General features: G+C 41.9%; 1 protein-coding gene and 1 long non-coding RNA gene across 3 annotated transcripts in view; one reads left to right on the top strand and one right to left on the bottom strand.

Annotated features, from left to right (window-relative positions):
- The window catches only part of SVEP1 (sushi, von Willebrand factor type A, EGF and pentraxin domain containing 1), a 122,597-nt gene that overhangs the window by 88,404 nt on the left and 10,405 nt on the right, over positions 1–23,788 (top strand). For both annotated transcript variants that reach the window (XM_027652578.1, XM_027652579.1), the window contains 13 exons: positions 441–525; positions 842–1,033; positions 3,324–3,491; positions 5,524–6,196; positions 7,612–10,391; positions 11,568–11,793; positions 13,091–13,246; positions 14,919–14,982; positions 15,672–15,845; positions 16,799–16,972; positions 17,428–17,601; positions 17,967–18,143; positions 19,659–19,829. In XM_027652578.1, coding sequence (XP_027508379.1) covers positions 441–525; positions 842–1,033; positions 3,324–3,491; positions 5,524–6,196; positions 7,612–10,391; positions 11,568–11,793; positions 13,091–13,246; positions 14,919–14,982; positions 15,672–15,845; positions 16,799–16,972; positions 17,428–17,601; positions 17,967–18,143; positions 19,659–19,829 — 5,214 coding nt within the window. The remainder of the gene's footprint in view (positions 1–440; positions 526–841; positions 1,034–3,323; positions 3,492–5,523; positions 6,197–7,611; positions 10,392–11,567; positions 11,794–13,090; positions 13,247–14,918; positions 14,983–15,671; positions 15,846–16,798; positions 16,973–17,427; positions 17,602–17,966; positions 18,144–19,658; positions 19,830–23,788) is intronic.
- Positions 19,970–22,181, bottom strand: LOC113951523. The gene is made up of 3 exons (XR_003529189.1): positions 22,082–22,181; positions 21,839–21,934; positions 19,970–20,182 (listed from the first exon to the last, which is right to left on the bottom strand). It is a non-coding gene; the product is annotated as an uncharacterized LOC113951523 (long non-coding RNA).

The following is a 23,788-nucleotide window of genomic DNA, read 5'->3' as shown; positions in this document are numbered from 1 at the left end:
AGCATTCAGAAAGGGCAGGATGGTGCATGTACATATTCATGGTGTAATTGCAGAAATTGTTTTTTTAGAAAACCAGAATAGATGAGGTAAAGCAACAGGATAAGATGAAGAGGTGACAGAGACTATGTCAAAAAAAAACCAAAAAAACCCCAATTGGTTACTTTGTCAATAGAGAGGGGTGGATATGGAGTCCTCTTGAGAGTTAAGCATATGATTTGTAAAGCAGTTATAACTAGCTGCTTCCAATTAGTTCAATCTCTCAGTAAGGTGAAGTCAGATAAAGAGTCCTAAATGTCGTTTATAGCTTAATCAAAAACTCAGTGTTGCCTAGGGCTTTACACCTCTTCAAACCTACTTAGGGAAAACAATGCAGATCCTGATTTTCTGTTCTTTTGTATTTGTATTGTATCAACCTCTCTTGTATTCCCATCTTTTTAAAGCTATATCCTGTGGTGCTCCAGTTATTCCAGAGAACAGTGCCATTTTCGGCTCAAATTTTACATACCACAGTAAAGTGGTGTACAGGTAGGAATTCAGTATGTTTGAAGTGCTGTGTTAATAACTGATTGAGAATGTGGCAGGAAATATGAGTATGGCTGAATTGGGAGAAGGATCAAAATGAAGGAGAGGAGCAAGATGGGATTAAAGTAATAGAAAGACATATGGTTATAGCTCTGCCTGTTCATTAGCAGAGCTAAATGTTTACTCTAGTATTACTTTTCTATGTCCTGCAGAGAAAGGTGGTTTATGCAGGGGTGGATGAAGAGAGAAAAGGAATGACTGATAACGTTGTGCATAGAAGGCTCTGTGTTTGATAGCACTTCTTTTTTTCCTAACTCAGATGCAATGATGGGTACAACTTAGTGGGCGAGAAGGAAATTCTGTGCCTTGCTAGTGGCGTTTGGAACCATCCTCCCCCCTCCTGTGAAATGGTGACGTGCCCTAGTCCCCAGGATATCAGCAATGGAAAATACATTCTCAGTGGCACAACCTACCTTTCCTCTGTGTCATACACCTGTGACAGTGGATACAGGTAAATGCAGGAACAGTCCTGAGCCAAATGCAGGCAGCATGCTTGCAAGAAGCTCTACCTTATGTCTGAGAGAGACAAAACTGGAATTGCTTAGGAAGATAAAATACTAAAACAGAATTGAAAAAGACTTTTTTATATCTTGAAGGTACTTTCTGTATTTTACCTGAATTGGTGCAATTCAGAAAAGTCACTCAGGAGTTGCTATATGCATATATATGTAATGCTTGCATTTTATCATCAAGCTCAGAAAAATATTTTGAATATTCAGAAAAATAGTTGTCATAATTCTTGAAAGTTCTCATTTACCTTTAAAGATCATCATACCCCTACAGCTGTAGTGTACATCCAATATTATTTTTGATATTCTTTTACAATGTCTTTTATGAAGGAACCTTCTGGAAGTTACTAATTCACTCCTTGAACTCTTAGTAGTAGTAATTTATTCTAGGCTTTTATTCTGTTTTACATTTGTAAGCAATTATATTGGAAACACTTTTTTAATATGCTGCAATTAAAAATTAATACAGTAATGCTATATCCAAGGATGTGACTCTAAGTATGGGTTTCTGCCTCCCCTGATATCTTCTTGTACCTCTAGCAGATACACCCTGACAAAAGTGGTCTCACACAAACCTGTTTAGGTTTGATTTTTTCTGTGTTTTCCTGCTGCAAACATTTCCTTGTCCTGGTGCAGGCAGGTAGGTGAGGTGTGTTCTTTCAGCGAATGTTTTAATCATGTTAAAACAAATGGGTACCTCAGCTGCAGTTGAGTGTAGTGTTGTCATAGATTCACATTGTGAGCTTATCTGTGTCCCTCTAAACCAGGCAGTGTTTTTAACAATACGAAAGAGGTTTTTTGACTGCAGACTTTGGACATATAGGAAGAAAATACCACATCAGTTTTGACTCTTTTCCTTTACCCGTCTAGCACAGCTTGATGAGAAAGGTCTTCTTTACTGTGGTCACCATTCCAGAGGAAGCCCTCCCAGACAGTGTCTGTCTTATGTGTTATTTCTGTATGTCTCTTCCTTCATGCACCTCTTAGGTGTTTTCAGTCTTAAACATATTGCCACAGGTAGGCAGAGCCCACTTCCCTGACAAGGGCCTGTGCCAAAGCTGTAAGGGTTACACAGGTCAGTGTTGCTCTTTTCCATTAACTGTTCATCCTGGAGGAGACTGAAGGGAGACCTCATCACAGTTTACAACTTCCTCATGAGGCGAAGAAGAGGCACAGGCACTGATCTCTTCTCAGTGGTGGCCAGTGACAGAACCCAAGAGAATGGCCTGAAGTTGTGTCAGGGGAGGTTTAGGTTGGATATTGGAAAAGGGTTCTTCACCCAGAGGGTGGTTGAGCCCTGGAAGAGGCTCCCCAGGGAGGTGGTCACAGCGCCAAGCCTGACAGAGTTCAAGAATCATTTGGATGATACGTCAGGTACATGGTGTGACTCTTGGGGTGGTCCTGTGCAGGGTTAAGAGTTGATTAAGTCATGTTAGAAGGGAGCCCTTCTAACTCAGCATATTCTGTGATTTCAGTCAACTAAACGTGGGGGTCTAATACCATTTGAGACCTAGCTGTAGGGGATCAGACACTCCTGTGAAGGGCTCCCTGGTATGATGTGGGACCTATGAGGAACCCATAGCCAGCTGACATAGCAGTTGGAGGCCAGGAGTTTTACCCAGGACATCTCAGAGTGGTGTTTCACGCCTGTTCAGACAACTGAGTCACATCCCTTGAACCAATGCATTGCTATTTCCTCGGCTAAGGAAACAAAAAAAGACCATCAATTTCAAATGTTGTGGCCATTCACTCAAGCAAAATCCTTTACCTCCTGAAAGTTTGGGGTTTTTTGAACAAATCTGAGCTGGAGAATTTCTTTCGGTCTTCTGGGTGAAGATAGTGGTATAAGTCCTTGAGTGAACAGAGTCTCAGAGGGAGGCCTAGTTCTAAGTTTAAAGCCTGGCATGGTGCTGATGGCATACAAGTAAATCTTTCGGATTAAACAGATATTTATTTATTTTGTGCTCAAAGATGGGGATGTATGTCTGCACAGAGCATTGATGGCCCACATGAAATCCACCAGCTTTCTCTTCAAAGTAATCTGGAGACGAGCTTTTTTTCTAAAGCATCAGAGTGCTTTTTCATAAACAGAGGGTGAGATTCTGACCTCTGCTGAAGTCAGTGAGAGAGACCCCTTGGTTTCACTGGGGCTGGGAAGCAAAACACCTCTCTTGCTCTCTGTTCCTCACTTGGAATGAAACAGCAGCCTTAATAATGATCTTTGTGTCTCAGCCTTCAGGGACCTTCTGTACTTGTCTGTGCATCTTCAGGGAACTGGAACAGCACACCACCAGCTTGCAACATTGTGTCTTGTGGATCCCCTCCTGCCATCAAAGATGCGGTCATCAACGGAGATAACTTTACTTTCGGAAACACGGTCTCTTACACGTGCAAGGAAGGGTATGTAGATTAGCACTACTGAGAGTCAAAACAAGTAAAACTGGTGCACTGTTTCACAAATCATGTATAACTGCACACTGATTCATTTTTACTACTTCTGTCTTAACTTTCTGGAAGTTAAATGTGATGAAGATTTTTTTGAGGGCTGTCAAGTTGGTATGATATTTTTTAAAGTTGTTTCAGGGTAGCTGAATACACTCTGGAAGAGGAAAATGGAGAGTGGTCATGGGGAATGATAGATCAATTCACTAGGAAGCTCTTTTCCTTGAATTTACTACAGAACTAGTACTTCTTTGGTAAACCCAAGGCCCTGATGATAACAAGTCCCTTATGTCTCATTAGACTGTAAGACCACTGTTTGGTGCAGAGGTGCAGTTTAACAACTATTTGTTGTGGTGTTCTAAAATTCTGCTTCCTTAAAATTATGACTCCTTGTTTTTTGAGGTGCATTGTTTTTCATTTATTTCTATCTACTCGGTGTAGTGACCTTTTCAGACCATATCATCAATGATGAGGCTCAATTTTGATGATATTGAGGATGAATGTATTGCTGGACTCCGATCTTGCAAGAACCTTTGTACGTGGTTATCTTTACAGCTTGTGAGCAGTTCCATTGAATTTCCTGAAACTGCTCTGCCTCAAAGGCAGATCACGTATGCAGAACTTTTTAAGCCTGAAGTGACTGGAGGATTTTCTACTCCTTCTTGGTGTTAAAGGTTATATTGACAAGCCAGCATTTTTCTTATAAATTTGCTTTGCAGTATTTTTTGAAACATATACCCTGAGATTAGCTCAGTTGGTTAGAGCATGGTGTTAATAACACCACAGTTGTGGGTTCAATCCCTGTATGGACCATTCACTTAAGAGTTAGACTTGATGATCCTTATGGGTCCCTTCTAACTCAGAATACTCTGTGATAGTTGAAGCAAAGTATCCTTATTCTGTTTTCTAGCCCATATTATGGTTTTAAAAGCTGCTTCTCTTTCCTGTGGAAGCATTTTAAATGGGATAGGATAGCAGCGTTTAAAGACTTTCACAGCTGTCTGTCTGTGACAGTGGATCATATTAAACATTGGCATATAGGAGGCTTTTTTTCTGGAGTCCAGTCATGAGGCGTGGAAAACAAATCCTGCAAACAAGACAAACTGCTTTTACAGATGTTGCCACCAAAATCTGAACAACTAGTTTCCAGTCTGCAGTTGGAAAGTCACTGGGAGCATTGCAGTAATTATTATTTCTTTGCTTTCTGTGAAAACACACCACAAAGATCTCAAAACTAAAGGAAATAGCTGTCAAAGGTACTACACTATTGCCTGGTGCACGTTTAAGCAACAATTTTATGTGTTCTGATGAGGAGCATGAAGCCTGTAACTGCATCCCAGAGACATATTGGAGAACTACTACACTAACAATATTCATGTAATAGAATTTTGTTGTAAAAGATGAAGTTTTTTCTACTCAGCATTAATTTTCTAATTGGCTTTTCTTACAATTTTTACAGTGAGTTTTTAGGAAGAAGCTATTATGCAATTCCCCTGTGTATTATTGGAAGGAGTATCTCTGGGTAACTCACTGAAGGGCTTCTCTTTGCTGACAAGTGTGATAATAGATTGATAGGGCTGGTACAGGAACCCAAAAGGCCTTTATGGGTTTTTGATCTCTTTCTTCTCCATTCAGTTTTGCTAAACAGAAATAATTTCTTGGTAGGATTATTTCTTTGAGGATTGTATGGACTGTTGCAGCACAGTGCTAGGGTTTTTGTGGTATTCCAACCCAAATGGAAGTTCAGAAATGGTAATCATATGGACAGATGAGAGAGAAGCAATATATACAAGGTGTGCCAGGATATCCATCGTTGTGATATCTCACTCATAGATATGTGGGTTTTAAGATTTTCCTTTTGAAGTTGATCATAGCTTTTTTAAAGGATCCTGTTCTTCTGGCGTGCTAGCAAACAAGCTCATACTGCAGGGGCTTCAGGAAACCATAAGTAGTGTTTGACAATGTTTGTCTTTTTGACTTCTATCCACAGTTACATATTAGTTGGCCCTGCAACCATAGAGTGCTTAGCCAGCGGCAAGTGGAGTGTGAGCCACCAGCAGTGCTTGGCAGTATCCTGTGATGAACCACCCCATGTGGAAAATGCATCACCAGAGAGTGGCCACCGCCTCTTTGGTGATATAGCTTATTACTTCTGCTTGGATGGTTACAGCCTGGCTGACAACTCTCAGCTGCTCTGCAATGCAGAAGGGAAGTGGGTGCCTCCAGACGGCAGGGACATGCCCCACTGCATAGCTGATTTCTGTGAAAAGCCATCCACCGTCTCATACAGCATCCTAGAATCCATTAGTAAAGCCAAGTTTGCAGCTGGCTCCATCGTGAGCTTCAAGTGCATGGAAGGCTTTGTTCTGAACACTTCAGCGAAGATCGAATGCCTTCGAGGGGGCCAGTGGAATCCTTCTCCTTTGAGCATCCAGTGCATCCCTGTTCGCTGCGGAGAGCCTCCCCGCATTACCAATGGCTATGCCAGTGGATCCAACTACAGTTTTGGAGCAGTGGTGGCTTACAGCTGCAACAAGGGGTTCTACATCAAGGGAGAGAAGAAGCGGACCTGTGAGGCCACTGGCAACTGGAGTGGCACTTTGCCCACGTGCCACCCAGTGTCCTGTGGAGAACCACCACAGCTTGAGAATGGCTTTATTAAGGTACAGAATGAGTTTTCTCATCTGCCTGGTACCATGGCAAACTGAATACACTGAATACACTTTCACAACTGCTGCTGTTGAGGTTTTCTTTTTTCTGTTTTGCTCTCATTATAAAATTGAGGAAGCACATGAATGAATGAATGGAATAAAAATAGGGGAAAGTGGGTGGATTTGCAGCAGAATCATGTCTGAAAAGCATGGAGACTTCCGTGGGATTTCCTGTAATAAAGTGAGATTTCAGTTAGGAGACTCGAGATGCCCTGTGACATTCAATTGATTTCCTTAATGTCTTATTCTTCATTTATTTGGTTCATGGGTAGCTTTCCAGTGCCTTCTGGAGGCACTTGAAGTACTGTTGCGAGTTCACAAGTCTTCTTCTTTTAACTGCTATGAAAAAAAGTGATTTGCAATAGATAAATGACCTTGGGATTTCTCGTCTTTCAATGTGAGAATACTTCTTCACTGAAGTCAGAATTTCCCTTTCCTTATCAAATTACATTGCAACAATGCCTGAAGTTAAAAGTCTCCTTGTGGCAGCCCAAACCAGTAACAACTGCTTAACCTGTGTTTTGCTTTGATGTGCAAGGATAATATTGCGGTAAGGAAGATCAAAAACACTATTATAAAGATTGAATTTTGAATTTTTGAATCATTTTTCTACTGAACATCCCTCATCCTTCCTTAAATCTAACTACCAGATTTGCTAAAAGTTGAAAGGGGAGCAATTGGCATCCCAGTTCCTACGTGGGTTCCCAGCAGTAATAGCAACAATTTCTGTTCAGACTCCCACAGAGATATGTCCTCTAATTAATGCATATCATTCTGTTTTGTCTTCCTTATGTAGGATCACTCCTTCATATATTTTTTACAATTAGAGACATTTTTTAATACCTCAGACAGAGCTCAGCCTGCATCTTTGAGGTGCTCCTCAGCTGCCTGCTCAAGGCCCTGCACCTGCATGTATGGCATTTATAAACATCTCCTTGTAGCCGTACATTTGAGGGCTCCAACCTTAGGTACAGCTGTAAGCTAAAGAATCATGACAACAATAGGCCATTTCATGGCAGCTTCTCCTGACCCATTTCTTTTCCATCTTCCTGTCCACACATTTTTTGGCTTCATGGGTCAGGAAGGGAGAAAGCAGGGGAATTATTTTCTAGCTTTTGCTTTTTAAGCCTTGGATTTTCTGTGTTCTTCTGGTAGTGCTCTCAGATTTCCTGACAGCAGAGTGCATCATTTGAGGTGAGACATTCTTTGTCAGTTATTTGCCTTCATTCCTTTTCAGACATCCTTTACAGTTGCCAAGGATTCAGCTAGAAGCTAGACCAGGAGAACACAAGAAATTAAATCAGTCTCCTGTTGCCCTAATCTTATATCTTCGTTTCAGACGTGTCCCTGTCTTGTCTGTTTTGCAGGAAACAACTGGACACTTCTTTGAGAATCAGGCAAATTATCAGTGTGAGTCTGGTTACCAGATGGTTGGGAGCTCAGTGTTTATCTGCCAAGCAAATCGGCAGTGGTACAGTGAGTCACCTCCTTACTGTGCTCCCCTCAGCTGTGGAAAACCACCACCCATCCAGCATGGCTACTCCAAGGGAGAAACTTTTGATATGGGCTCCAAAGTAGAGTTTTTCTGTGATGAAGGCTATGAGCTGATTGGAGATGTTTCCTGGACGTGTCAGAAGTCTGGGAAATGGAGCAAAAAGCGAAGCCCCAAGTGTGTGCCAACAAAATGTCCAGAACCACCCTTGGCAGAAAATCAGCTGGTCTTGAGGGAAGTGACCGACCAAGTCGGTGTTGTACAGTTCTCCTGCAAAGAAGGTTATGTTTTGCATGGCTCCTCTGTACTGAAATGCTTGCCCTCCCAGCAGTGGAATGATTCCTTTCCCTTCTGCAAGGTCGTACAGTGTTCTGCACCTCCCTATATCCCCTTTGGTGACCCCTTGACTTCATCCCTTCATTTTGGTAGCACTGTGAAATACATCTGTGTGGATGGGTTTTTACTGAAGGGTGAGTCCACCATCAGATGCCAGGCTGATGGCTCATGGAGCTTGCCTTTGCCAGAATGTATTCCTGTGGAGTGCCCCCAGCCAGAAGAAATTCAGAATGGCATAGTTGATGTGCAGGGCCTCACCTTCCTAAGCACAGCCCTCTATACATGTAAACCAGGCTTTGAATTGCTAGGGAACACAACTGTCCTCTGCGGAGAAGATGGACAGTGGCTTGGAGGAAGGCCAGTTTGCAAACCTATTCAATGCCCAAGGCCTAAGAAGATCCTCAATGGCAAATATTCATTCACAAACTTCCATTATGGGCAGACAGTTAGGTATTTCTGTGACAGAGGTTTCCAGCTCCAAGGGGAGGAAACGCTGAGGTGCCTAGAAACAGGAGAGTGGAGTACAGAGGTTCCCTCTTGCAAAGCCATAAACTGCCAACCCCCTCAGCCCATTGAGAATGGTTTTGTGGAGGGTGCAGATTATAGCTACGGGGCCATGGTCATTTACAGCTGTGTGCCAGGCTTCCAGCTGTCTGGCCTTGCCATGCAGACTTGTGAAGAATCGGGCTGGTCTAGCTCCACACCAGCCTGCCTTCCAACAGACTGTGGCCTGCCTCCTCACATTGACTTTGGGGAGTACGTGCAGTTGAAACATGGGGAAAGACGTTCTGACCAGGACGGTGTTACAGAGAGTCCCTTCCTTTCGCATACATTGTTGGCTGACAATTTGAAAGACTTCCAAAGTTCCTTGAAGGAGGACAGTGCAATGCAGCTCACCACTTTCTTATTTGGAACTGTCATTTTATACACATGTTACTCTGGGTACGAGCTGCTAGGAAACCCCGTTCTAGCTTGCCAGGAAGATGGGGCTTGGAATGGTACTGCCCCCGCCTGTGTTTCAATAGAGTGCACCTTGTTGTCACCCCCAGAGAATGGTTTTTTACATGTCACTGAGAACACGCTGGGCAGTGCCGTGCAATATAGCTGTAGGCCAGGATTCACACTTATTGGCTCTGACACACGACTGTGTTTGCCAAGTCGGCAGTGGAGTAACACTGCTCCATACTGCAAAGCAATAACGTGCAATTCACCTGCCCAGCTTATGAACGGGAAGATAAGAGGGGGAAACTACACATATGGTAGTGTTGTCTACTATGAGTGTGATCCTGGTTACCAGTTAAATGGCCCCACAGAGAGGAGATGCCAAGAGAACCAGAAATGGGATGGCAATGAACCGATCTGCATTCCTGTTTCCTGCAGCCCACCACCAGTTTTGGAAAATGGTCAGGTGACTGGAGAGGAGTACACATTCCAGAAACACACAGAGTATAGCTGCAACGAAGGTTTCCTGTTAGATGGGGACAGGAGTAGAGTCTGCCTTGCAAATGGAAGCTGGAGTGGAATCACTCCAGTTTGCAGAGCTGTAACCTGCCCCATGCTGCTGCCTCTTCCCAATGGAAGAACTATTGGCTCAGATTTTAGCTTTAAGAAAGAAGTACACTATCACTGCAATGAAGGATATAGCCTGCAAGGAGTGTCTACGCTTACCTGCCAGAGTGATGGTACTTGGAATTCAGAAGCTCCACACTGTGAACCAGTTATTTGTGGACCCCCTGAAGACATCTCCCATGGCTTTCTGAATGGCTCAGGCTTTACCTATGGGCAATTTGTCCAGTATGTGTGCTTCCCCAGTTATGAGCTGCATGGCAATCCTTTACGGCAATGTCTGTCCAATGGTTCCTGGAGTGGAAGCCTTCCATCTTGTCTACCCTGCCTGTGTCCTACACCACAGATTCAGAATGGGGTTGTTCTTGGTACAGATTTCAGCTGTGGGATAAGTGCCCAGTTTCAATGCCTGGAGGGCTTCAAACTGCTGGGGCCTTCAGAAGTCACCTGTGAGGCACCTGGCAAGTGGAGTTCTGGGTTTCCTCGCTGTGGGCAGATTTCCTGCGGCTCTCCACCCGTCATCCCCAACACATTTATCAATGGGAGCAGCTCTGAAGATGAGAACACCATCATCTATACCTGCTTGACAGGTTTTATCATGAAGGGCAGTCCAGAACTGACTTGTGTGGAGACTGGTGTATGGAAGAAGCCATACCCAAGCTGTGAGCTGTTAAGTTGTGGCCCACCACCACCTGTCCCAAATGCAGAGATTCTTGGGAACACTTACTCCTATGGGAGTAGGGTCCAGTACAGGTAAGGATGATGCTGCTATTCTGTTTTCATAAAAAGTCACTGAAGGAATGAAGATGAAAGGTTTATGTATCCTCAGTTAGTGCAAGTTTTCACATGCTCAGACTGACAAATCTCATGTTCCCATGCACTCTATGAAATATTATTTGGATGACTTGTGAAAACTCCAGAAAGGTATTTCAGCCTCTTGAGCTGCACTTCTCCACTGACTTTAATTTCCCATTTGCTTTCCTCTTCTTCTCCTTTGAAACACTGGTCTCAACATACAGGTTTTGTTAGCAGGTAACAGCAACAGCCAGCAGGGTATGCAATTTTTCTCCCCTTTTGGCACTGTATTCATGCTTTCCATCTGTTTCAGGTGCCTGTTGTAATACATATGGGCTCATCTCCCTCTTGTCCCGTTTTCTGTGCTGCAACACTGTGCTGTCAGCAAGTTACTCTTTTGTCAGATACAAGAGTGAGGGTTTTTTGGTTAATGTCCTGAAGTGTGTATGCTGCAGAGCTCTTTCCTCCAACGGGAGGAATGCCTTGTCAGAAGAAAGATGGTTTTCTGACAGAAAAAGCAAATAATGGAATGGGACAGAACTAGGAGATGGCAAGTGGATGAATTTAACAGTATCAGTTATTTCTATGAAGCTTTGACAAGGTGAACGGGTTACTTGTCACTGCCATTCTACAAGTGAACCCACTTGTGCTAGCTCTTGGTAAAACACCATGTGGAATAGAACAAATCAGCCTTAAATGTCTAAACAAATGGCCTGTCGTCAGCCTGAGGCTTGGTTTGTTCTTGGAAGAAAGTGAGATCATCTTTAAGATTACGTGGTGTTCCCACATACTGTTTAGCTCACCAAAGACCCTCCATGCAAAAGGAGGGGCAGTGTAGGAGCTGTACTAAGGCATTCAGTACCCTCCAAGCACTAAAGCCACAAGCTCACTTCCCACTGTGATGCTGCAGCAACATGAAGCAACCGGAGATGAAGTCTAAAGTCTCCAGCTCTTGCAACAGAATGAACCCGGTACAGACATGGTCCTTACAGGCTTACCTTGAAATAATAGAGAAATCTCAAGGTATGCTTATTAACAACTGATGCTGAAAAATTACTGTCCTGACTTTCTAATTTATGGGCTAGCTCATTCCTAGCTGTGTCTCTGTGGTCAGGTCTTCATGCTGTGTTGCAGATGCCTGGAAGGCTACACAATGGTGACAGAGGTGGATGTATGCATTTGCCAGGAAGATGGACAGTGGTCTCCTCAAAGTATTTCCTGTAGGCCCAGGAAGTGTCCCCTCCCAGGAAATATCACTAATGTAATGGTACTTGGGAACAACTTTACTGTGAACACAAGCATCACTTTATCATGTGTAGAAGGCTATATTCTGGTGGGAGCAAGCACATCTACGTGCAAGGTATAGTTTTTTTTAGCACTGTTTTATTTTGATGGCTTTATTGAATTAGGAGTCCTTCTTATACCCTTGTAACCTTTTGGCCTTTAATTGGTGTCATGGTAGAAATAGTTAAGATTGTATATAATGTACTGTAGTATTTATTTTGTACAGTCGTTGTAATATATAATCCCTTCCCCCATTTTGAGTCTCGTGTGGTGTCTGGAAAACCCATCTCACACTGGGTTGAGATGTGGGAGGGGGCTTGAACTAGGAAATTGGATTTTGGGGTTCTCAAACCATGACAATTGGACGCAACAAAAAAATTCAAACCGTATCCTGCAAAATATAATATGCTTACTTGTTGCCCAGTAAGAACAATTATTAGTTTTCTATGTATAGACTCCCAAAACTAGAAATTAATGATTTCTTCTTCCATCAAAAGCTAATGCTGTCTTCTTGTAAAGCATTTATGTTATCACATTTCAGGCATTAAATCATGTCTGCGATTTTAAAAAATTATGTCCAAGACTTCTAATGTATTTTGAGGATTGTATACAGAGCACTTTTTCTTCAGACTACCAGGCAACACACATTTTAATCCACTGCACACCTGTAGAAACTTGAATCCTCTGTATGCTAAAGAACAATCATCATCAGTTCCACTGTTAATCTCTTGTTACATTAGTTGTGGACAACTTTGTCTTAAGCTTGTAAATAGACTTTTAAAGTCAGTAAGTATGCTTAAATGAGAAAAGCTAAGCATGCATGTTTTTGCAGAATAAGCACTTCACAAGGAAAGGTGTTCCCCTTATTTTGGGGAAGACCTGTTTGTTTCAAACATCTCTGGAAGTAGGAGTAGGTATCTTTGACAAGTATTTCTTTAGGTATCAGACTTCCCTTAGCAAGTCAGGGAAGGCAGCTGAAGCACTTAGTCATGGTGTTAAACATTCAGCCAGGAGAGAAATACAAAACTTGAAATCAGGCAGATGTAGTTTTCATTCTCCTAATGTGTTCCCTGAGCAATTAGGTGACCTTGCTTTTCCAAGCTGCTTTTTCACATTTTACTTTTTGTTCCTTCTGTCTTTTAAGTCTTAAGCTAAGCATTCCTGCCAAAGTTAAGATCCAGTCTATGTTGACATCTTAAAAGCATTACTTAAATTACTGAGTTTTATTAAGAATTGCATAGATAGTATTACATTAACCACATTTGTAACCCAAGGCAATTGGATGCTTCTACTATGATTTTTCATTTTCATTTATATATGACTTAAGCATATAAAGTGGGGCCTTTACAATTCTCATTACATTCATTTTTCAGGAGAATGGTATGTGGGTGCCACCATTTTCTGATGATATCTGCATTCCTGTGTCCTGTGGAACCCCAGAGTCTCCCGAACATGGATTTGTGGTTGGCACTAAATACAATTACAAAGATATGTCTCTTTATAAATGTGATTCTGGCTATGAATTACAGGTAAGTAAGCTCAAATCTCCAGCACTTTAAACCTGTAGTTGTCATTTTCAGTTTCTGTGTGATGGCTGTGGACTGTCTGGTCCTCATTGATGTATTTCCTTAACTGGCACAGAAGCTGGATATCTGCTGGTTTTGTTATTGCCAGTGGAATGCTCCTGGTATGACTGGAATGGTCTTGAATGACTTAAGAGTATAATTGAAGCAAATATAAGAATCCTATTCAGGGATACATGTCCAGCAGATATCTTTCAGTGTTGGGCTTTTTTTTTAACGGAAGCCCTCTGCAAATACAGCATTATACAGGCTTGTGACCATAAGTGATGGAAGAGTTAATTTCTCATGTATTGCTCCATTTACCTGGTTCTCGGGACAGAGTGAGATTGCATTCTTCCTTCCATTTCATAATGTCATAAGCATTATGTCTGCTGCATTGGGCCTTTCAGACTTAAAGCTCCTGATAAACTCCACTGCCCACAGTTCTATGACATTGCTAGATGGTATTAAAGTGATATATCAAAGAGATTCCAGTTTGTTTAATGGCAGCTTTATTCCCTGATGGAGAATGAATCAAAGTTCTTTCCATTGTTTTTATTATGGCTTTTATTCCCACCTGAGCTCTGGAGGAGCACTGCTTTCCTGGTGTCAGGACTCAGGCTAGCAAGTTCAGAGCTGCCTCAGGTGTGTTTTCAAAAGCTGCAGTGAATTTAGAAATGCTGAGCATGACCTCCACCATCCCCAGGTGATGGCAGTCATGAGGTGGTGAGGTGTTCTTAGGACAGAGGCTGGGTCTTAACACTGATTTTGTGAGCACCAAGCAGAATGCAAGATATTGCTTCCTTTGTACTGTCGTAACACCAGTAATAAATTGAGAACTTCACGCATGTGAATTCACTGAGAAGTTAATTCACTCAGTCACTTGGTATAAGAATAAGAAGAATTTGGAAAATGCTTAGCTAACAATGCATTTATTTTTCATTATCTTGCCAAATATGCAATATCACTAGGGATGGAGGTGTTGGTATTTAGACAGAAAGGTAGAGTTGCTGTTTCAAGTAATTTTTGGAGGTAATAAGCCTGTGCTTTCATACAGTAGGAAGTTCTTCCAAGTTTTCTATTCCAGTTTCGCCATCTAGTGTCAGTCTGTCTCTCTGCTGTTTAAGAGAAGTTCTGGTTTTTCCTTTGGGAAGCAAAATCCATTGAGTGTGATATCATACAACAGTAGTCATACAACAACAGAAATAATGTAATTTATAGGCAAATTTAACAAATGAGCGTTTGGGATGTGTTCAAATCATCACATCACATTTATAAAACACGAGCTTGTACTTTTTTTGAAAAAATTGCTAGTTAGATTTCCTTTGAGTACTGGAAGGAGAAAATTTGTCATCATACCACATGCCTGGGAACAAGAATGGTAAAACTGACAAATAAAGATGATACTTCAGGAAGAAGGACAAGAAAACTAACTAACTGGTCCTACAAAAGTTTGATTTAGAATCACTTTGCAGGAAATTCTACCCGAGTAGACTTGAGCGCTGTAGCATTTAACTTTCTCTTTACATGGGTTGCATGTGAAGAGAAAACCTCCTCACCTTGCTGGATACTAAAGTTGATGGGAGAAAAGAGTTAACTAAGTAAAGTTGTTCTTTGAGCTTTTTCTTTTCTTTCACAGGGTGATGCAGAACGGACTTGCCAGGAAGACAAGCTTTGGAGCGGCACAGTGCCGGTGTGCAGAAGTACGTTCCACCTGAGTCTTATCACTTAATGTTGGTCAAGGGTGATATTACACAACAGAAAACACTAATGCACATTTTGCTTTATAACTCATACTGTCTACATTTACCTAAAAATTTTTGGTAAGTACCACTGTTAACAACCTGGAAGAGTTGCAGAATTACTGGTATGTGCAGGTAGTAGTGTGAAGGAAATCACCTTTCTGCCTTGCTCCTGCTGTCTGCTCTGCAGACAGCTTCCAGGTTCAAATACTTTTGATGCTTGAGGTCATGATTTCTGGGGTCACTGAGGACCTCTGAACACATTAGTTGCCAGCAGTCACAGGTACTTAGCATCCTCAAATGTAACTCCATTAATTCTCAAAGGTACTTCACTTCTGTGAGATGTCACTGGCTGCAGTGCCAAAATAGGAGTTTCTACATAAATGTTTATATGGACTTCAGCTGTTGGCTGAGAGTGGCAACAGTTCCCTGAGGCTTCCTGCCAGCACAGCCACAACAGATTTTCTGTTTAGCAAGAACTGGAAACACCAAGCACGATTCTATTCTGCTACTCAGGATCAAATATCTGGCAATGACCAGACAACTGCTGTGCTCTTTCCCTATTTCTCAGAGTAAAACCTGCGGAGAAGCTGTGAACAAGACAGGCCATGTATGTTATGTTTGATTGGAAAGTATTGCTTACATTACAGGAGTATCATGTGGACCCCCAGACATGATAGAAAATGGATCTGTTCAAGGAGAGGAGTTCCTGTTTGGCAGTGAAGTTTTTTACAGCTGTGACCCTGGCTTTGAGCTACAGGGACCAAGCCGAAGGATTTGCCATGTTGACAAAAAGTGGAGCCCTTCCGCCCCTATATGCATCCGTAAGTAGCAAGCAGCGCAACATGATGTCCAGGAAATTTAAGAGTGCTTTGGCTGGCTTCCTCTGTCTTCCCCTGCAGCAGGGGGGGTGCTGTAAAAGGAGGAGCCAGGAGAAAAGCCAGCAGAGAAGTTATCATTGGCAGCTCCTCACTGATCTGAAGGGAGCTCCTTTTGGCACATTAAAATGGCATAGAGTCGTGCTCAGGTCAGTAGAGTGGGAGTGAGGCCTGCTGTATTTGACTTGTCTTGCACTGTATTCTGCAGAGCTTTGGACATCATGTTTGTCCCTGCCATTCCAAAGCTAATATATCCTGGCCACTTCTGAAGACTACGACTGTGCTCCCTAGGATCAAATCTTGGCTCACTGTGCAATAGAAGATGGCTAATTGTGGGAGCAAGGAAAGAAGGATTTATTACTTATTTCATACAGCTTATAAATAAAATGCCAATTATAGTCTTTACAAATAAATGATTTTCCATCTTCTCATGGTGGTATCATAGTCCTATCCCTTGCATTCTTCTCTCTCACCTTTGATGAATTTGCCTGGTCTCCACAGTGTGGGACAAGGTGTCAAGATCCTTCTTAACTAATGTCATTTTTCTTAAGCATATCTTGAGATGATCTTCTACTGTAGGGGAGCAAAGGAGACTACAAATGCAGCATCTGGCCTACTCAGAAGAAATATTCCACATAGCTCTGTTGGATTGAACACCTCAGAGCTTGCAACACCATCACATACATTTGGGCACATTCTCATATGACTGCAATGTGAACCCCAGGAGAAAGAGCAGGGAAGGCATTGTATAACCCTTCTCCACATAATAGTTCACAGCTTCTTGCTTCCTGTCTTTCCATCAATTAAGTGTGCAAACAGAGCTGTCAGACAATGTGTAACTGACAGACAGAATAGCCTTCATTGTGTGTATAAACACCAGAAGTTTTCTTCTCTCCTAGAAATTACTTGTGGGCTGCATCCTTCCATAGAAAAAGCAGAGGCCATTTCTACAGGAAGCACATACAGAAGTAATGTAACCTTCGTGTGCAACTCCAGATACCATCTTGTTGGGCCCCAGAATATCACATGTCTTGCAAATGGGAGCTGGAGCAAACCCTTGCCATTGTGTGAAGGTAACTGTTTGGTTTCATGTCCTTGTGCATTCCAATCTGGGATAAGCAACAGCTCCTCCCTTATTCATGCATAACATATGATCCAGGGATTATGTTTCTAGAAACTATTCTGTAATGTAAGGTTTCTGGATTATCTGTCAGTGGCAAGAAAGAACATTTTACATGTTCTGCCCTACTGACCCTGTATGAAGTCATAAATGTGTCCTCTCTTCCCCATCACTGACACATTTTACTGACCTGAAAAAACATAAGGCTGTGGCTTTTCACCATTACTGGGAGGAGCTCCTTCTCTGGCTTGGCTGCATTTCCTTCCCTGGGCTACTGAACTCTCCCTTAATGTTCTTCATGACTTATTAGTCTGTGGCTTCTTTAAACATATTGTATGACTAATTTAGGAATTGTTGGAAGTCCGGGTCTAATGTCAAGCTGAATTAATGAGACCTTTGTCTTTGCAGAGACCAGATGTAAAGTTCCAGTTTCCTTGATGAACGGGAAGGCAGTTTATGAAAACAATACAGTTGGCAGTATAGTAACATATCTCTGTGAGAGGGGATACAGCTTGGAAGGAGAATCTGCAGCAGAGTGCACAAGAGATGGAAGATGGAGTAATCCCTTACCTCTCTGTAAACGTATGTGTTCACTTTGTAATGGAAAAGGGGTCTTCATTTGTAAGCATTATAGGCTACTCTTCCTTTAAACTGACAGTAAATCAGAGCAACTTTCACAGATCTTTGTGGAAATGCAGTGTAATGTTCTTCTGGACCAGCCATGAGCAGCATTTATCCTTGTAGTTTAAGAAATAGGTTTAGCCTAAATTGGGAGATTTGTTGGTGTGCATCCCATTTTTGCAGAGGAACAAAAGGAACACCTTCTATTTATATTGCTTTTCATATGATTTGGTTTTGAAATCCACAGAAACTGTTCTAAAGTGGTCTCTTCCTTACATCCCTTTTTCTTCCCTTCTCCTTTTCCCTCACACCCTTTCTTTGAACAGCAAACCCTTGTCCTGTGCCTTTCATAATCCCAGAGAATGCCCTTCTGTCCGAGGTGGATTTTTATGTTGGTCAGAATGTATCCATCAGGTGCAGGGAAGGCTACCAGCTGAAAGGGCAGTCTGTGATCACCTGTAATGCTGATGAGACCTGGACTCCAGCAACAGCTAAGTGTGAAAGTAAGTACAAGACATGCAGTTCTGCAGGGGTTGGTACTTTCCAGAGAGTTTGTGACCACAGCTGTATCACACAGGAGCTTGGCAACACAGACCTGTCAGCAGAGCTCTCCACCCAGATGCAGGCATTCTGGAAAAAGAGAGCTTTTGTCTGCCATTGCCCTATTGAGAGATGAGTCACTCTGAGAGATCCAGGCACATAAAGATTACCTAAGAAGTTCTATGGAAGAGTTATGTTTTCTTTCTTTGCAACAGAGTTATTTCATTAAAAGGATCCAGAGTACATCTGTGTTGGTTGGTGCCCCAAGAGCATTCATCCTACTATCTACTAGGCCCTTCTGTAAATTTCTTCTCAATTTACCTTTTGCAAGCCCTGGAGCTAGGATTTGTTGTTGGATACCATAAATATCCTAAGAATGATTCCTGGGAGATTATGAGTGACGAGACAAGAGTTGTAGCGAAGGTGCTGCCTTTTATTTTATTTACTGATACTGACAGAAGACGTCGTGTCCTTCTGCAAGAACGTCTGAAAGTCTTTTGGCTTCTTGCAGGCAATATTGTTTAGATTTGTGGAATCATAGAATGGTCTGTGTTGGAAGGGACCTTAAAGATCATCTAGTTCCAACTCCCCTGACATTAGCGAGGGTGCTGTTCACTAGATCAGGTTGCTCAGGGCCCCATGCAACCTGGCCTTCAACACTTTCAGGGGTGAGGCATCCACAGCTTCTCGGGGCAACTTGTTGCAGTGCTTCACAACCCTCTGAGTAAAGAATTTCTTCCTAACATCTAACATAAACCTATCCTCTTTCAGTTTTAAAGCATTGCCCCTTGTCCCATATCTATCTGCACTTGCAGAAAGTCCCTCTCCCTCCATTTTTATGATTCCTTAAGATACGGGAAGGCTGCAATGAGGTCTCTCTGAAGCCTTCTCTTACCCATGCTGAATAACCCTAGCACCCTCAACCTGTCCTCATAGGAGAGATGCTCCATCTCTCTCATCATCTTCTTGGCCCTCCTCTGGACCTGTTCTAAGAATTCAATGTCTTTCTTATGCTGAGGACCCCAGACCTGGACTCTGCTCCAGATGGGGTCTCACAAGGGCAGAGTAGAGTGAGATAATCACCTCCCTTGATCTGCTGGCCACTCCTCTAGTCATGCAGCCTGGGATACAATTGGCTTTCTGGGCTGCAAGTGCGCACTGCTGGCTCATGTCCAACTTTTCATCCATGAGAACCCCGAAGTCCTTCTCCACAAGGCTGCCCTTGATGACTTCTTCTCTCAGTCTGTGAAGGGAAGTGCAACCCACGTGCAGTGCTTTGCACTTGGACTTGTTGAACTTCATGGGGTTGTCATGGGCCCACTTCTCAAGTTTGTCCAGGTCCCTGGACACCCTTTTATTGATTTATCATCACAGGTGTGTCTCTGGCTCCTGCCCTGGACAGCATTGTGTCCAGGTTTAGAAACTGTATTATGTAGGCATTGCAGCTCGCCTACCTGTGGATTATTTCTTTTGTTTAGAGATATCTTGCGGTCCCCCAACTCACATAGAGAATGCTCTGATTCGTGGTAGCTTCTATCAGTATGGAGACATGATCACCTATTCATGCTACAGTGGGTACATGCTGGAGGGGCCCCTGCGGAGCATTTGCTTAGAAAATGGAACATGGACAACACCACCTACCTGCAAAGGTAAGACTTTTTTTATGAATAGAAGCATATTTTAACTTTCCGTAAGCACACAGCTTAGCTGCAATAAAAATTAGATTGAAATTTTTGCTAGTTTCAGTGCAGTCATAGTTTCACTCAGGGCATTTAAAGTCCAGGTTGTTGCTTTGTTTCCAAGTGAGAGAGGGCTTCCAAAGTTTTGCTCTTAGTCCATGGTAATCTTATAGTTTCTTTCACTACGATGTTGTATCACAGAAGGAAGTTTTTTTATACTGTCATCATTTGTAAGAAAATGACAGAACCAGTCATCTTTTTGACAAGCTGAGCTGTTTCAGATAAGCACTTCCAGTCAGTTTTTCACAGTCAAAAATCAAGCACTGCAGAAAACAAAATAGAACAAATGGGTGCTTAGTCCCTCACTATGTTTAAAGTGTGACAGCTCTAAAAATTGATTTGCAATAAAACACTTAAAGACAGATTGATACAGCTCACTAAATAATGCACACTAAGTACTGATAGAAAATCCATGGGTTTAACAAAATACCAAAGACAATGTCTAGCCTGTCTACTCTTGACATACCAGCAGGTATATGTAATCTTTTGGTCTATTGAGCTAAAACATTCACTTGTTTAAGTTACAGAATTAACTCTTCAGTACAGAAGATTCAAATAAATAAAAAGTTTTGAACAGAAAATGGGGGAAACAAACACAAAACATAGGAGATAATAAACTCAACACTTAAAAATAGATATAAGCTTATTCAAATATTAACTTAAAACCATGGAGAAGAACTGGGTTTGTAACTCCTGAACATTTCAGGAATTGAGAAGCTGCTCCTGGAAAACTGGTTTCTCTTGTTTTTGTAAACAGGGCTTGCCACTGCCATTAAGAATCACCCACTGAGTAGCCAAGTAGAGAAGATCTACAGTAAAAGCACTAGAGTTATTTCAGATGTCATGAGGTATCCAAAAGTCCTGTTAGAAATTTACATTCCCAAAGCACCAGGCCATTTTTGAAAAGTTTGTCACATATGTCTTCATTTCTTTCTAAACTGTGATGGCTACAGAATTCAAGGGATCTTTGCATAATAGCTACTCTGCCTAAGATAGAATTCACTAGCAAAATTATTTGGATATTATCTCTTTAAGATTGTGGCACTTCGATTCTTCAACTGCCCCTTTAATATCACGAGCATTAGTTTTTGTTTTTATTTAATATTTATTAGTTACACAGAACCCACCTACATTATGCCAAGGAATGTAATTTTGTGCTAAGAGAGGTTCTTGACAGTGGGTATCAACAACCAGGAAGGGCTGATCTGCAAAGCATTGATCTGTTTGCAGTAGTGTGAAGTCTATTGGGGCTGTTCAGAGAAATATGTATTAGGGAAAATTATTTCAAAAAAACAAAGTGATGAGGTGGACAGAAGATGAGGGTGGAAAACAAAGCAGAATAACCTGTGTATTAAGGGAGGGGAATAACAATTTGCCCCCTCTTTTCACCTGAAAGGGGAACTAAAAAGAACTAAAGGGGGAACTAAAAAGAACTAAAGGGGGAACTAAAAAGAACTAAAAGTCTTTCTGAGAGGACTGTCCTGCATTTTCATGACACATGGCAAAATAATCTTTCAACTGCTTTTTAGTTCATGTGAGTGATTTGCCTAACAAAAGTCCTACAGGACCCAAGCCTTTGTGGTCTACATCAGAAGCAACATGAAAGAGCTCTTTGTAATGACTCATGCTGCATTTCTTGTTTATGGCTGTATGAGTTGATTATTAATGTGTCCTAAGCCTGCTTGGAATGTTCTGTCCTGGTTGAACAGGTTAGTTAACGTAAATATTATAATTAAAAGCAGACTTCGTTAACTTCTTTGGAAGGGCTCTCACCACAGCTGCACTTGCCTGAATCACCACTGGTTAGAGGTTGCAGGCCAGATTCTGATCTGAGTTTCAGGGGTGGAAGTATTAGCCTGGATCTGCTGATTGTAAATACCTGCAGGACTCAGCAGGCTGCACAGATGCACACAGCTTACCTGACTCCAGTTTTTTCTTTCTGAAGTGCTCTAGAATCTGTCTTGTCTGTTTGCCCTCTGCAAACATCTTGCTGACCGGGAGTGGTCAGTGTGGAGCTGCCAACCAAAAAGTTCATACCCCATCAGCAAACGAGCATTATGAGAGGGAAGCTGAGGCCTGGAGGAAATTGTTCACTTGCAGCCACAGGGAATCTTTTTGGCAAAGCTGAGAACAGATAAGAGAACTTTCTTCCCCCTTCTTACCCATGTTTGTCTTGCAGCAGTGCAATTCTTCTGTGTCCTGTGAAGATAACTCGTAGGCATGGACTTACAAGGAGATCTCAAAAGATTGATACCATGGATGTGAGATCTACTGCCAGTAACTGAAGTCACAATTCATGGTTCCTATTCTCTCCACAGCACATCAGGACTGCATTTGCCCTGCTTGCTTTTACAATAGCCAAAAAAAGATAATGAGATCCCAGCTTAACTTCCAGTCCTGAGCCTTTCTCTAGTCTTGTCTGTCGAGTTAAGAATAATCCCCACAGCTACAGACAAATAGTCCAGACAAATAGTCTCTGCTTGCCTTAATTGGTGTATAACAAGTGCACACCTAGGGATGATACTGTCTCATTCAGTTTCACAACCAGGACCTCGGCAGAAATCCAGGAATAGCCTATCTCTGCCTGAGATCCTGGACTGCGCAGTGGCATGGAGTTTCTGTAATATATAAAAATTTCTGTACAGCAGTTGGACTGTAACTCTTGGAATATTTGCATCTTCTCCATTGACAGAGAGAGAAAATACATTTTGGAGACCATTTTTCCTGGGCTTTGAATTTATTGTGGGATATCATTTATACACAAATATTTTATCTCATAACCCTTTATACATTCATAGGATATTGTTTAAGTGGTGTGGATCACACAAAGCTTTAAGTGGTATTTCATTGCACAAAAGAAATCTGTTTGGCACATAATTCTGCTTTAGTCAACACCTAGCGACAGGCTGTCTGTGTAGTAATAGATATTTTTACAACAAAAATTTTCAAAATCGCTGTTAAGATATTGCAACTTCTGCTAACTTGCCAGAGCCCAAGGTCTGTTCCCATTCTCATTATCAGCTGACATTTGATGAGAAGGCTCTTGAGATTGAAAAGTAAAATGGCAGAGCTTTGGCCTCATTTCAACAGAATCTATGATGTAGCTTGTAGCTTGGCATGGCTTAGGTCCAAAAGTGACTCAAGTTTGGCTCTATGAGGGGAAGATTTGCATTCTTTCCAGTGTGAATTTCAGGTCTGAACAGTGTTTCAGTGTGTTAATCCACTGTCTGTATTTAATACTAATATTGAACATGATCTGAAACACTCAAAGCCTAAATGCATATTTTGCTCACCTAGTAACTAATTAAAGATATGATGCAATTAGCAGTTCAGATTGAGTTTCCTCAGATTACTCTGTGCTCATAACTACCACTAATGAGATGTCAGTCTGATTACTTATTTGTTCTGTAGCATCATCTTGAAGCCACAGTTTTTGATCTTCATGGCATGTACACCAGCACAAAAAGGATTATACTTCCTCCAATGATCTTTATGTCTAACATGTTTGTACATAGCTTGTCACCTGATTTTGTAAAGTAGTCCTGGTTTCCCTGGATGTGTGAGCCAAGATAGGGTGAAATGTTATAGAAAAGATGATGAAGTCCAAAGTCTGTTCCGTCCAGGCAGCATACTAGGCTGTCATGATGGAGTCCACCCCAGATTTCTCACTTTTATGATCATGTGCTTATTAATAGGTATGCAAGCCAAGCAGTCACACTTCGGGTTCCAGCATTAAACACTTACTGTGCCACTGCTGCACCCATTTTGGTCACTTCTCATTATGCTGGATGATAGTGCAATAAAAATTGCTTGTTCTGCTGCAGTGTTTAATTTTACTTTCGACAAGCCCTGTATTATGCCTGACAGCA

This window comes from Corapipo altera, unplaced genomic scaffold, assembly GCF_003945725.1.
Source record: "Corapipo altera isolate COAL_440 unplaced genomic scaffold, ASM394572v1 61286, whole genome shotgun sequence".
NCBI lineage: Eukaryota > Metazoa > Chordata > Aves > Passeriformes > Pipridae > Corapipo > Corapipo altera.
The sequence above is the reverse complement of the archived record's forward strand: the minus strand, read 5'-3'. Positions and strand labels throughout refer to the sequence as shown.